The 15,954-nt window shown below is 40.5% G+C and overlaps 1 protein-coding gene across 1 annotated transcript in view; it reads right to left on the reverse strand.

The window, feature by feature from the left end:
• Positions 1-4,005: 4,005 nt before the first annotated feature.
• LOC126199225 (odorant receptor 67c-like) overlaps positions 4,006-15,954 on the reverse strand; it is a 163,736-nt gene continuing 151,787 nt past the window's right edge. Inside the window, exon 9 of the mRNA XM_049936016.1 lies at positions 4,006-4,133. Coding sequence (XP_049791973.1) covers positions 4,074-4,133 — 60 coding nt within the window. The 3' untranslated portion in view covers positions 4,006-4,073. The remainder of the gene's footprint in view (positions 4,134-15,954) is intronic.

The raw sequence follows: 15,954 nt of genomic DNA on the forward strand, positions 1-15,954 counted from the left end.
CGAGGGCGTATAGTGGGCATGCGGGAGGCCGGGTGGACGTACCGCCGAATTGCTCAACACGTGGGGCGTGAGGTCCACAGTACATCGATGTTGTCGCCAGTGGTCGGCGGAAGGTGCACGTGCCCGTCGACCTGGGACCGGACCGCAGCGACGCACGGATGCACGCCAAGACCGTAGGATCCTACGCAGTGCCGTAGGGGACCGCACCGCCACTTCCCAGCAAATTAGGGACACTGTTGCTCCTGGGGTATCGGCGAGGACCATTCGCAACCGTCTCCATGAAGCTGGGCTACGGTCCCGCACACCGTTAGGCCGTCTTCCGCTCACGCCCCAACATCGTGCAGCCCGCCTCCAGTGGTGTCGCGACAGGCGTGAATGGAGGGACGAATGGAGACGTGTCGTCTTCAGCGATGAGAGTCGCTTCTGCCTTGGTGCCAATGATGGTCGTATGCGTGTTTGGCGCCGTGCAGGTGAGCGCCACAATCAGGACTGCATACGACCGAGGCACACAGGGCCAACACCCGGCATCATGGTGTGGGGAGCGATCTCCTACACTGGCCGTACACCACTGGTGATCGTCGAGGGGACACTGAATAGTGCACGGTACATCCAAACCGTCATCGAACCCATCGTTCTACCATTCCAAGACCGGCACGGGAACTTGCTGTTCCAACAGGACAATGCACGTCCGCATGTATCCCGTGCCACCCAACGTGCTCTAGAAGGTGTAAGTCAACTACCCTGGCCAGCAAGATCTCCGGATCTGTCCCCCATTGAGCATGTTTGGGACTGGATGAAGCGTCGTCTCACGCGGTCTGCACGTCCAGCACGAACGCTGGTCCAACTGAGGCGCCAGGTGGAAATGGCATGGCAAGCCGTTGCACAGGACTACATCCAGCATCTCTACTATCGTCTTCATGGGAGAATAGCAGCCTGCATTGCTGCGAAAGGTGGATATACACTGTACTAGTGCCGACATTGTGCATGCTCTGTTGCCTGTGTCTATGTGCCTGTGGTTCTGTCAGTGTGATCATGTGATGTATCTGACCCCAGGAATGTGTCAATCAAGTTTCCCCTTCCTGGGACAATGAATTCACGGTGTTCTTATTTCAATTTCCAGGAGTGTAAATAGCAAACATTTCCAACCATTCTTCAAACTAACTGCCTTTCCGGTTTTTAGGCCATCGTCATGTGACTACTGAATGTCGCAAACACTTACAAACTGACGGGCGACTTAGATATTATTTGTAAAGATGATAGTGAAATAAAAAAAGTGTCCAGCAAAAATAGTTTTTGTAACTAAAAACCAAACACAAAATCTGTTATGTTCACATTAATTTAATAGTTGATCAAGGGTTAAACAAGACTCTGCATTTTTTATCTGGTATTTGCAACTAAACCCTACTTAAATAGATGGGAAAAGGAAGCTGAGTTTGATCTTTAACACCACGCTGGAATTGTGTGTCATATATTTGACGATATCCAACCCTTCCATTACGGTCACCTTTCTGCCTTTCTTAACAGAATGTAAACTTAAATTTCTACATCATATGAATGTTCTCCTGTTAAAAGATGACAGGTATACTTTAAGTCTTTCTTTTTCAATCTCCTTTGCCGGCCTGTGTGGCCGTGCGGTTCTAGGCGCTTCAGTCTGGAACCGCGTGACCGCTACGGTCTCAGGTTCGAATCCTGCCTCGGGCATGGATGTGTGTGATGTCCTTAGGTTAGTTAGGTTTAATTAATTGTAGGTTAGTTAAGCTTAAGTAGTTCTAAGTTCTAAGGGAATTAAGAACTTAGAAGTTAAGTCACATATTGCTCATAGCCATTAGAACCATTTATATTGCTGTGTTTTTGTCTTTGCCGTAATATTTTTATACTTCCTTCTTTTGTCGCTCATTTGAAGTGCTTCGTCCAGTACCCAAAGTTTCTTCACAGTTACCTTCCTTGCACCTGTGTTTATCTGTCCAATATGTGTGAGTACCCGTTTTAGATGTCTGCTCCTCTTTAACTACGCTACCTGCTACGGTGTTCCTTACCGTAGTGTGTTTATCTGTCCGGACACTGAAGGGTTTAAAAAAAGACGTTGGGCCGATGACTGCAGTGGGTCTGGAGAAAATGATTCGGAAATTCGGAAGGATGGTTTTTTTTGTGTGCAACGTGGTAGAGGGAGGAAACTAATAGACTCGACGACAGTGGAAGCAGTGACCACACCAATGCAAGAGGAGACGAGTGCTGGGGTGCAGACGTGTAATGCAAGGAGAATTGCCCGGACATTGGGCATACCGGTGAGCGTGGTGCGTAAAATCCTACAAAACATCCTTCTTTGCTATCAATCCAAAATTACCCATGTGGACGAGTTCCTTCCTGTTGACCTGCCAGCAAGAGAGACCTTTGCTTTAAAATTCCTTGCTCGCATTGAAGTGGACAATTATTGGCCGTGGAAGATTTTGTGGACAGACGAAGCCCACTGCCATCTCACAGGATATGTCAATACACAGAATTGTCGAATATGGGCAACCAGTGCCACTTCATCTTGAGAAGGTCACTGTATTGTGCGGGTTTACAGCATCATTTATCATAGGGACGTATTCTTTCGAATGGGCATGTACTTCCAGTCCTATTACCACTAGCATAGCTAATAAACGCTATGAGTGTCTTTTACCCAACCACATCATTCCAGCTCTCTAACAACGTGGATGCGTGGATGGGAACATTTTTGTGCAAGATGGTGCACCTCCGCAAATCCAGCTGAAGCGCCATTTCGAAAATGCTAAAATTATCAGCCGCCATTTCCCCTTCAGACTGGCGGTTCCGCTCACCTGATCTTAATCCGTGTGACTTATGGTTGTGGGGTTATCTGAAAGATGTCGTATTCAGTATTCCGATTGCAAACTTCGCTGCATTGAAGGGCACGCATTGCGCAACACATTCTGAACCTGACCCCGGAAACACTTCTGTCAGTTGTGGAACGTGTTGTTTCTTGATTCGATAGCAGGAAACAGTGGACAGCATATTGAACATGTTTTGCACCAGTTACACGGAAATTAATAATCCCATTTGATTTGATTGATGCTCTTTATGCGGTTTTTCGCCTCAGAAAAGTTAAAAACCGATGTGATTCATGCTTTTTATGCGGATTTTGGCCTCAGGACAATTAAAAACCGACTTTTCCCATCCGATGTGATATGACCTTGATGTGCTGGATGGACTTACGAAACTAACAGTATCACACCTGTATACCCATGCACACTGAATGGTACAGTTTGTACACTTTAGGCATTGTTGTACGATTCATTTGTCATTTGTAGTCGAACACTTTTTAATTATGATGCTTACAGCGTCATCTATTTCTACATTTTGTAAATTTTTATTTTTCTTCCACCACACGTTTTCCCCCTTCCCGGATAATATTACGTTGCAATTTGACGTCATTCTTACCAGTGGTGTTATTTCTACAGCAGTTTCAAAGTTTAATTTAATTATATCACCCTGTATGTCGCAACTATAGTTGTCGGCGTCCATTTTCTGTCTAATCTGTTGAGAAGAACAGAATCACTGAGCTGATCACAGTAGTTCACTCTGTGCCCTAACTTTCTGTTCACAATGAATCGTACCCCTTGAGAACAGGACTATATCATCTCAGTGTTAACTACGGTGCAAGTCGGACCTGTATCGGAACACTTACTCCGTAATTAACAAAACATGAAAGGAATGAAGTATTTAAAAATGATGCAGCATGATTTTTATATCTTTTATTTGAGTATAGGTGTCAGCCAACTAGTAGAATTTCTAGCACTCAAATATCAGTTTACCTTTTTGTTTGTAAAACACTGAAGTGAATAGGTACATCGTGTCTAATTTAGTGTCAGTTTGTACATACTAACGACAATTAAACGTTGAACATAATGTATTCTCTTCTTGTATTGAGTGACGTGCCCGAGTTTATTTTCAGGACCTCCTACTTTTATGTGATAGTGATCCAAGTGACTGGCATCTATCAGCAGCTGGACTACAGTCTTAAAGCAATAGATTATTCCTGCTGTAATTTTCCTTCCTCCTTGACTGCCACAGTCTCAGTTGCTCGTCCGGATCTGCCGCAGCACTGTGAAGTACGAGAAAGCCCGGCTGAGGGTCTGTAACACATAAAACAGTTCCCTTAAACGACCCACCAGTATCACTGTCACAAACTAACTAAACAAATATCACAAATTTATTCAAGGTAAACAGACGTAGGACAGGGATATCATAATCAAACTCAGTTTCTTTAGGATCCGTAGTTCGTCCACTGATTATCTTGTTACGTAAATGAAGCTTTACGGGTTTCTGATACTGAAAATGAACACTAAAACCTCAGGGGATAACAATACTTATGGCCTGTTTGGAATAAATCTAGGTTTTCAAATGGTTCAAATGTCTCTGAGCACTATGGGACTTAACTTCTGAGGTCATCAGTCCCCTAGAACTTAGAACTACTTAAACCAAACTAACCTGAGGACATCACACACATCCATGCCCGCGGCAGGATTCGAACCTGCGACCGTAGCGGTCGCGCGGTTCCAGACTGTAGCGCGTAGAACCGCTCGGCCACCTCGGCCGGCTAACTAGGTTTTAAATGACTCCATATACGCTAGTTTTGATCATGCAACAAATTTGATTTCCTGCGTGTATGAAAACAAATACCGTTTAACAGCAGCCGACTTGTTTGTTGCTCTGTCAAGCTATAGTTGCCTTTCTTATGCATTACTGCTGCGCGGACCCATATACGTTTACAATTCCAAAATTTTGTCTATTATAATGGCCTATTTCTGACATTATTTGTTATTTTCCCCCGTGCTATTAACTTCAGTTTTCTCTCTGAATTCGTAGTTTCTCTACCACAACCTCATTAAAAAATTTTAGTTGTTTTCAATTTCTTTCAGATAAATGGTAACAATGTTTTTTTTTCTTTTCGTACTGATAAGCGCCGTCATGCAGTAAATGACGTACGAACACCCACTAAAATAATTCACGACTGTGTCTTGGAACAAAAGTAAGCATTATTTGTTCTTGGTTTCTCCCATTTCCGAAGAAGACAGTATATATTACAAATACACAAGGGAAAATTAGCCCTGTATGAAATGAAAATGTTGTGCATCATGTCTCTACTTTCAACTTACTACTCGTAAGAAGGAATAATTGTACATATAGGAGTTCATTATAAAGTGACATTTGGAACAAAATTCGTTATCGATATCAAGAATACATTTATGTGACCCAACTATCTCAATGCATACACAAACAACTATGTAATTGTATGCCTTACTCCTACTAGTGAGGTGTCATAACATGGACTGCGTTCTGAAGCTTCCTTATCCATGATCCGCTGACGATCCGAAGATGATTATCAGTCGGTTCCAAGCGAACATAGCTCTCGCGATGATGTCCCACCAGTACTCAACAGCCTGTAGTAGACCAAGGAAAATAATGTTATGGCTGGCATATATCAGAGGCGGAGGGCAGTGTTACCGGCTGGTAGTCAATTTACCAGATGCTCATGTGATCCATATAAATCACTCACTGTTAAGCTCTTTCCTTGTGTGACGTGCCTCGCTTGGAAACCTAAAAAAGAGGCAACTCAGCAACCGCGTGCAGTTTGAGAAAGGGACCGTGGGCGACTAAATCCCAGCCTACACCACCCGACTGTCTGAAAAGACCATTAAAAAACGAGATGTAGGGCTCACAAAGCAGTATCAAGCCCGCGGAGTGTTTCTCAAATCATTCTTACTAAACTGAGAAGCAGAAAAAATAAACGAACGCATATCTTCAGATATATTGTAAGATGGCCAAACAGATGTTTCAAGCGCTCACTTTCAGCACATGTAGGAATTTCCCAAATGAGAATCATTGCAGTCTCTGTCGGCGGGTTGTCCGCCTCCTTCACTGAGTGGGGGCACTAGGTTCGATTCCCGTACTTCCAGGCATTTTTCTTCGGTTGCTTGACCAACAAGTAGCGGCACCAAGTCTTCTAAGCCGAGAAAGGTCAGGAGACCGTTGTGCTGAACCCAAACCTCAATACCGTATCCAAATGACGCCTAAGGCACAGGGTGACACGGCAGTCTTTCGATCCCGATTGCCGCTTTTGTGATCAGAACAATGGTACCTACCTCGTTATCGGCAGGTTGCCGAGGAGTTATGTTAGATCCAACGTCTACAATAATTTTAAACGCATGCGTGGCTAGGTCGTCAAAATGATAGTCTCTATGCTGCAAAGGTGTGATGTTTAGTCATTGGCACCTATGCTATCCCCTTTTCTATGAGATGTGTGGCGAGCATCGGTACGACTGTAGTTATGTATCCCAAATGGTGGATATGCTTCTGTATACCACGGCTACTCATCGGTTCTTGCTATAAACAGTTAATCTGACAATGGATACACTGCACAGGGTCGGCGTATCGGTTGCTACAATCCGCGACAACCGACATTAACCGCAGACGTCACGAACTCGTTGTCCACTACACTATTATCCGCCAGCAGAGATCTTCCTTCACTGTCCCGAAAAGTTGCGTATAAAAACTCCAAATTCTGATCGAACTTGGAGATACAACTGTAGAAATGCATACCACCAGCCGTTATATTTGAAAAACTTATTTAGGCTACTAGTTTCAGCGCCTCCGTAACGCCTTCTTCTTATGGCCCCCAAAGTATAAAGTAGGTTCAATAATACAATATAACTGCTACATCAGATACATATATGTAATCAATTATGAAATAATATAATATGATCTACAGTAGTTCACAGACATAGGGTACGAGAAAATCAGAGCTTTTAGGATATCTGTGGAATGCAGTGCTGACACTGTAACGGGGCGTAGCGAACCTACATATTCAACGTCCAAGATATGAAATCCATTTAGAAGCGAATCAAAAATAAGATACATCACAAAGAAAATGTAACAGGGATTGTAGGATTGGGTACAATGTGTGTGTCACATCAAAATAAATTATTTTTTGTGCTGAGAAGGAAATAGGAATGGATAATGTCATATACAAAAGTATGCCAAGCTATCTCGTGAAAATCGTACTAGCTGGTAGACACGCCAAATAGAGTGGAAACATGTTAACCGGCAGCGAGAAACAGCGGCCACTCGCTTGAAAGAACATCCCGATCGGTAAGAAACGTACGGAGTACTTGTCAAGTTATATAAGAAAGGAAATACGGCATATGAACTAGTAGGACAAGAATTCGTTCACCATTAGAATGAAGCAATACCATAAAAGGACGGATCGGTGTACCTTATTATTGAGAGTATCCACTGTCCAACGGAAAAGGACACCGTAAGTAGAAGTGATTATGAAAATTAAGTGGAAACTGGATTAAAATAAACGCTTCGTTATGAAAGAGGAAGAACGAAGCAATTGGTAGATAAATGCAACTATAAGAAGGAGGCTATATCAACCGAATAGCGAACGTGATTGTACGAGGTGCGGCTAGAAAAAAACCGGACTGATGCTGGAAAAAACATTTATTTACAATTACTTACAATTTCATGTTATCTCCTTCAATGTACTCTCCTCCTCGGTCTCTACACCGATCCATACGAATTTTCCATTGTTCATAGCAATGCTACAGATCATTTTCGGTAAGTCCATACATTACTTCCGTCGCTTTTTCTTTTACTGCTTCAACAGTCTCAAATCTAGTTCCTTTCAAAGCTGACTTGACTTTAGGGAAAAGAAAAAAGTCACAGGGGGCCAAATCAGGTGAGTAGGGTGGATGATCTACGATGGGAATGTTCTGTTTTGCCAAAAACGTCTTCACTGACAACGCACTGTGAGCTGGGGCATTGTCTTGGTGAAGGATCCATGACTTTTTTCTCCACAAATCGTTCCGTTTTCTCCGTACTCGCTCACTTAGGGTAGCCAGGACGCTAATGTAGTAATGCTAATTCACTGTTTGTCCCTCTGGTACCCAATCAATGTGCACAATCCCTTTGATGTCAAAAAAACAATCATCATTGTCTTGAATTTCGATTTTGACATTCGTGCTTTTTTTTGTCGTGGAGAACCAGGAGTTTTCCAATGCATCGATTGGCGTTTACTTTCGGGATCGTAAGTAAAAAACCACGATTCATCGCAAGTAATAACATTTTGTAAGAAGGTGGGATCACTTTCAATGTTTTCCAGGATGTCAGAACAAGTCATTCTTCGGCGTTCCTTCTGTTCAATTGTGAGACACTTTGGAACCATTTTTGAACACACTTTGTTCATGTTGAAACTTTCATGCAGAATCTGCCTAACACTTTCCTTGTCAACTCCTGTTAACTCAGACACTGCTCTGATTGTTAAACGGCGATCTTGTCGAACAAGTTTACCGATTTTTTCAATGTTTGCATCAGTTTTTGCTGACAATGGTCTGCCAGTGCAAGTGTCATCACTTGTGTCTTCGCGGCCATCTTTAAATCGTTTAAACCACTCAAACACTTGTGTTCGCGATAAACAATCATCGCAGTACACTTGTTGTAACATTACAAACGTTTCACTTGCAGATTTTCCTAGTTTGAAACAAAATTTGATGTTAACACGCTGTTCTTTCTGTACACTCAACATTTTCCGACGCACAGACAAAACGTCAACTACTTAAAACAGACGCCACGGGCAGACTGAGTGCAGGAGGCAGATGAAACTCGAGCAGTAGGCGGAGCGAGAGTCACGTGACAGGCCACGCGACTTTCAGCCTTATTGCATTCGTTTTATTGTTTCACCAGTACTAGTCCGGTTTTTTTCTAGCCACACCTCGTATGTAGCGTGAGAGTGAAGTCAGAATTAAGAAACATCATGTAAGAGATCTATGTAGGGTTTAACTGCAGAACAAGCACTCTGAACATATTAAAGGTATGTGAAATAAAATTATAATCATGGTTAGGTAGAAAGCTTATATTCACTAAAAATTACCTGAAATAAAATCATTTAACTATCGTGTAGACGACGAAGTGTCATTAAAAGTTCTCTAGTTGCACATAATTAATGTAGATATACGACAATTAAGGAATAAACTTACTAGAAAATGCTGTAAAATAACCGCTCGATTGGAAATACCTAAGATGTAAATTCCGGTTTAGTGTGTGCTAAGGTAGAGAAGGCGCAAAGATTGATATCATGTACATAGGTAAAATCTACACATCAAGCGTGTGACCTTACATTAGTAGAGGATAGAGATGTGTTCTGCCCGAAATATACACTTGTAAGTAGGCTGTTTATGTTTTCTTATTGCAACGTTACGTAGCGCTCTGTACGAAAATCACTGGCTGTGCTGTGTGCAGTCTGTGGCTAGTTTGCATTGTTGTCTGCCATTGTAGTGTTGGGCAGCGGCAGCTGGATGTTAACAGCGCGTAGCGTTGCGCAGTTGGAGGTGAGCCGCCAGCAGTGGTGGATGTGGGGAGAGAGATGGCGGAGTTTTGAAATTTTTAAAACTGTATGTCATGAACGGATATGTATATTGTGAGTTTTCAACATTATTAAGGTAAATACATTGTTTGTTCTCTATTAAAATCTTTCATTTGCTAACTATGCCTATCAGTAGTTAGTGCCTTCAGTAGTTTGAATCTTTTATTTAGCTGGCAGTAGTGGCGCTCGCTGTATTGCAGTAGTTCCAGTAACGAAGATTTTTGTGAGGTAAGTTATTTGTGGAAGGTATTGGTTAATGTTAGTCAGGGCCATTCTTTTGTAGGGATTTTTGAAAGATTGCGTCGCGCTAAAAATATTGTGTGTCAGTTTAAGCACAGTCTTGTATTATTGTTCAAAGGGGACGTTTCATATGTCGACCCTTAGCTGAGGATACCTCACTGGAATCTTCTGATTTTTTTCTTGTAGTTTGTGTAATTAGTGTAGCTTTTGTTTATTGCTAGCGCGTAATTATAGAGAGAATTTCCTTTGTAGTTGTAGTTTTTCATTGTTGTACACAGTTGTGGCATGCATGTAGATTTGCACCAAGTATTTCACAGCTGCGCTTGCAATTAACTAGATATTATTTTCAATGCTATGTTAATGTGTTTTGTTATTTTGCTCTTCAAATTGTGCTGTTCTGTGTTATCGTGTGAAATATTTTGACAATAATGGCGTGTGAAAAACGTAACACTAGGTTTCAAAGTAAACTGAGAAATAATAGTGACGACGAGCGTAGCTTATCAGCACCCCCGTGTAGTGAATTAACAGACATTCGAAGTAGTAATTTGGTAATTGTGCATAGGGAAATGGAGCGGGCGGCAAATAATGGTGTAGACAGTGAAACAGGTAGTGAACAGGGAAGCATTATCGATCGATCGGTCGGCAACAGCTCGCCTCAGGAATCCGAAATGACAGGACACAATTTCGCAAATACTGTAGATTCAGGTTTTGGGTCCTCACCGTTTTCTCAAATGAGTCAAGACACATTTTCTGCTTGTCAAAATGTGAATGTTGCCGGTGAAAATGCACTGCCAAAAAGCATAGAGAATCAGATTCCAGACACTAATACATTATTATTGCAATTAATGCAACAAATGGAACAAAATCAGAGACAAATGGGACAAAGTCTTCAAAAGTTAGACACAATGGAACAAAATCAGAGACAAACACAGCAAAAGCTTCAAAAGTTAAACACAATGGAACAAAATCAGAGACAAACACAGCAAAAGCTTCAAAAGTTAGACACCACACTTGAACAAACACGTGAAGATTTAACTACTGAGTTACATAACATTGAATCGAAATGTCAGAAAGTCTGTAATGACGTAAAAACACAGATTTGTGAGCATTTCCAACCTATTTTTTCGCGGCATGAAAATGCATTACAGAATCACGAAGCAGCTATAAAAGAACTCCAGACTATTGTTCATGAAAATCACGACACCTTGCAAGCTAAAATTGACTCAGTTGCATCTACCGATTCGGTTACGCAACTTGCAAAAACTCAGGAAAACTTAAAAGACACAGTAGATACGATTTCAACACAAATGGACACTCTGAAACTTGGTTCAGAAAAACACACAGAGGAAATAATTTCACTATCGGATAAAGTAGCCGAACTTTCAGATCAGTTCACTAATTTATCTACAAAGGTAGATGATGATCTGAATGACACAAGACGTGTAGCCTTCACGGACACTGAAGAGTATGAACAAAGTAGAAAATTCAAACAAAATCAAAATCAAATCAATACACAGTACAAAAGAGAAATCCGGGAAGTACAAGATCAGCTGACACAGGTAATACAAGAATTAGTATTTCAGAGGACACTCGCGCTCCAACATGGGAAGAGGGACTTAGAAATACGGAAAAGCCGCAAAATATTAACACAGGGCATTTCGGAAGTTATGAAAGAAATTGGCAATGTGCACCGAATTTTGAGATTGAACCGCCGACACGACGTAACAATGACCGATATGCGACTCGCCGACATGATGATTTTGACTATAAGCTCTTCATTACTACACGTAAATTCAAAACATTTAAGAATTCTGGCAACGACATTCATCCACAAGCATGGCTCCATCAATTCTCTCATTGTTTTCCTCCCAACTGGTCGTTAGAACACAGATTAGAATTTATGTGTGGCTACTTAGAGAATGAACCAGCTGTAAGAATGCGATCGGTCATTCACGATTGCCACAGTGAAGGAGAATTTTACCATGCCTTCCTCTCAGCATATTGGTCTCAAGCAACACAAGACCGAGTAAAACATGGCATCATAACGATGAAACATTTCGAACAATCTGAATTCTCCAGTCTTGTGAAAAATTTTGAAGACATGTTGCACAAGAATCAGTACCTGTCAAACCCATACAGCCCCTCAGAACTCATCCGCATTTGCTTAATCAAATTACCTGAACATTTACGACATATTATTTTAGCAGGACGTTGCAAAGACGACATTGAAGCTTTTCAGGGACTGTTACAAGAATTAGAAATTGACACAGACAGTCGCGGGATGCGAAAACAGGAAAACAGTCACTACAGGTCACATCCGTCACAATTCTGTGACGACAGAAACAATAACTGTACACGACAAGTCTATTCTTACAACGCAAATCGTGACCGAAACAAACACCACCCATATGACAACCACTGGCAGAGTAATAATAGTTACAGAGAAAGATCGCATTTCCGTAGTAATGACTATCACAGAGACAATCAGAGAAACAGATAATATGGGAACCAAAACAATTATTATCAAGGTAGGCAGAATAACTTCAGACGCAACAGTTCGGCGCACAGTTACGATTCAGGGAAAAATTATCCACCATGTGACGGACAAGGAAGAAACTACGGAATCTACCGACATGACGACAGACGATATATTCGTAACGACAGACCTGAATTGCATCAGAACTGGCGGGATTCAAACAGGGCAGGGCCTTCTCGTCAGAGTGAATTTGTAGAAGCTAGGTCTCCTAATCCCAATAACGGCGCGCGCCAACAAAGAGACAGACAATGACTCGCACAGCAGGCAGCCGCGTGCGCCCGCTGGCTCCGAGAAAAATAACATTAGACGCTAGCCTTGAGAAAAATTTTAGCATTCTTTACCGATGTATACAACATGATAATTGCTTTGAAGTTGAAACTCTGTGCACTAGGAAGAGTAAAGGTTTACACCACATTTCACATGTAAAACCGTTTATTGAAAGATAATCTGCTTTTTAACTTTGTCTTTGCCATAAAACTTTTCACTTCACATTTCTAGTATGCTTTGTCAGACTTAGAATCTGTTAACATACAACAATGTTTCCAATCAAGAACCAAGAGAACTTATTTAAACAGAACTTACGAATGCATTGTTATTGGGAACAGACGACACAGTGTTCTTGTGTGTGTACATTCTTGCTTGTTAGTTGCACGATTACGTAACAACTATAAGGCTCACATACTTAGAACATTTACCAGTACTGCTAATCAGATTTTAATGCAACATTTTGGTTTACTTGAAAATACATTCTGGATTTAAAGTACTTTCTGTGAGATACCTGATGACGCAGTGGTTAGTTTATGTGACAGCTACACGATTTTATCACGACGCAACTAATGAGTGACAATTTACAATGTTGCTTTTGCAGTGTTTCTGTTTTATATCTGCACAGTTTTTTCTGAATTATTCTGGAAAGTAAAACATGTTTTAGTAGTAACTTTTGTGGTATAGCTACAATGAGACAGCCTTTTTCGTAGCACAACAATACGTTACAGTACAGTACTTTCTTCATCATGGCAATAAGCGTAATAACTAAGATATCTATACGCAAAGCATTTCACTTTTGTTTATCATGAGGTAAGTACATTGATTTCTGCAGAACTTAGCTTTCGGAGGACGATAACTACGACACTTCCACAGAGATTATGTTGCAACAAGACGCACATTTAGCGCTACAGGACACGTATTTGAGTGATTAATTTTGCACTTAAATCATTTATTTTTAAAGATATTTGAAGTACAATGATACGAAGGTTTTCCGTGATACATTTCATTCCACTGCTGTAATCTGTAACACCTGAGGGTATAATTACATTAATCCTCAGGGGGGTACACGCTTACTTTGTGTACCATGTGTTTGGCAAGCACAAGGAGCCCTAGCTAATATGGTTTTTGCTTATACAACTTTACACATCGGTACCGTATTTCTCTAACACACAAATTACACAGCTATCTGATCATTTAACTGAGAGATAAACTTTTTTTTACTACATCAGTGACACATGTTTATGCAATCACACAGTTGGGTAACTTCACACTTACGAAATTGCATTTTGTCTGTACTTTGTGAACTGTTCATATTTTTTCGGACCCATTGTGATTTATGAGGACGAATATTTATATGTGTAATAAGGTAAGGAATAATGGGTAGTGGTTAGGGACTCTGGTTTGTGAAAAAGGTTGTTGGAAACCAAGAATCGTACTTTAAGAGTAATGAAATGTATGTAAATGCGTGAATGTATTACAATGCCGACGAAAATTTTTTGGACACTGTTATATTTATAGGATTTTGTTTCTACACATTTGTAACGCAAATTCTCGACCTTTGAAATTTTTATATGAGACTGTCACTGTAGCGGAAACTGCTGTCGTAAATATATCGGTAAGAAAGCTAAGTGACCTTGATGTAATGCATTGTGGCGCCCAGCTGGGCCAGCCGCCTGTAGAAAAAGCCATTAGGTGGAGAAAAAAAGAGGCCATTAACCTCGCTTCTGACATTCCTTTGTAGAAAGCTTCACAAATACGACACGCTCATTACTTGGAAACATATCGTACTTTCTGATATTTAGTGAAATGCCTAATGAAATGACAAGAAATAGTTTGTTTACACACCTGATTATGACTACTGTCTTTCTAGATGAGATATTTTTTTTTACTACTTATGAAATGCTACATGGCTATTGAACGATGTTCTTATGCTTTGCTTTGTACATAGTTGCTTATTTCATTTGATATCTAGTTTCTAGCTGCTCTGCAGCATTGGTTAAAATAAAATTTTATAGATGTACTAATATAAATATTTTCTGTCTACAGATCGAGTAAATAATGTTTTTTTTTTTTCAAAAGAATGAGGGAGCACAAAAAGACATTTACCTTCACAGGAACTGCATTCATAATTTTCTTTTCAAGTACTTGGTAATTTCTTTTGTAGAATAAATTGTGATGCATCACTCTAGTGTTAAGATGTGACATAGGTATTAGACATGGCCATTTTTAGTGTAATATTTTTTCTGCTTGAACTTTGTCATGTTTAGGTATAAGTTATTTCATCTTATGCTGCTGCTTGCCAGGTGTAGTGCTACTAAATTTCACTTTGCATTACTCTGTTAAGCCAGTTTACTACTGATTTATTTTTCTTGTTTGCTGCTCATTGCCTTATATTAGTTGTAATTTATGCTGCTTGCTTTGCCTTTTGTATTTTTTGTCATTGATGTTTGTGTTAATTATTTTGTGCTGCTGCATTGCCTCGTCCCTTTGTTTAGCATCTGAGCTCAGTAGATTTACGTTAGCTTAAGAGGTGGTAGCCTATAAGAGAATGAGTTGCGATGAATTTGAAGAAATGCACTGAGAGGCTATACGAGAAAAGTACAGAAAGCAGGTATAGATAGGACGTTTTGGAAATAATGAAGAACGAAGGGAGATCTCCGAGAAGGAAAGAAAGTGGTGTTTGCAAAATACTGCAGTAAAACAATGTCCTTTTGTGTTATCCCCCTATGTGTTTGTGTACCCTTGTGTATTTGTATTCTTCCTGTCTCTGTGTTCTGTTTCATAGAATTTTTTTCTCTTCTAATACTAAGCTACATTCACTATGATGAGGAATACTGTTATCATCAAATATAATTTGCATTAATAATATGTTATTTACTTTGTAAAGATGTTTAAACATTATTTGTTCTGGTTTGTTTTAATGCTCATGTGTGAAGTTGATGTTTTGAAAGTTATTCTGATCTTTTATGTATGTACTCATGTCATAATTCCTGTAACACTGATGTATATGTTATTTCGATTCTTTTGTAAAGCCTGTACTACAAATGTTATCTGTATTGTTATGTTTTTCAATGATGTATTTTGTACATTTGTTATTGTATTCTTATGTTATAAAATTGTAATTGACACCAGTTCATCAAATTAAGTAACTTGTAAGTTACATTTCACTGCACACGTTTCTGTTCGTCATAGTATATGGACAATATGTGAGAAGTAGGGACTGTTAGTGTTTGCACCTGTGTTAATAATTCAGCAAGGGACTGGATAACAGCATTGCTGGTTCTAAGGACAATTCCAAAAATTTTTTGAGTGCGCAAGTGGTGGTTATGGACTTGCTAAATTATCCGCAAGACTTTTCAATGGTGATTGTGCACCTGCACAGTCACAACAGATGGCTGCTGGCCATCTCTACAAGGACTACAGTGGGTCTGCTCCTCTGGTGGCCCACCAATACCACAATCTCTACCAGGACTACAGTGGGTCTGCT

This window comes from Schistocerca nitens, chromosome 8 (assembly GCF_023898315.1).
Source record: "Schistocerca nitens isolate TAMUIC-IGC-003100 chromosome 8, iqSchNite1.1, whole genome shotgun sequence".
Taxonomy (NCBI): domain Eukaryota; kingdom Metazoa; phylum Arthropoda; class Insecta; order Orthoptera; family Acrididae; genus Schistocerca; species Schistocerca nitens.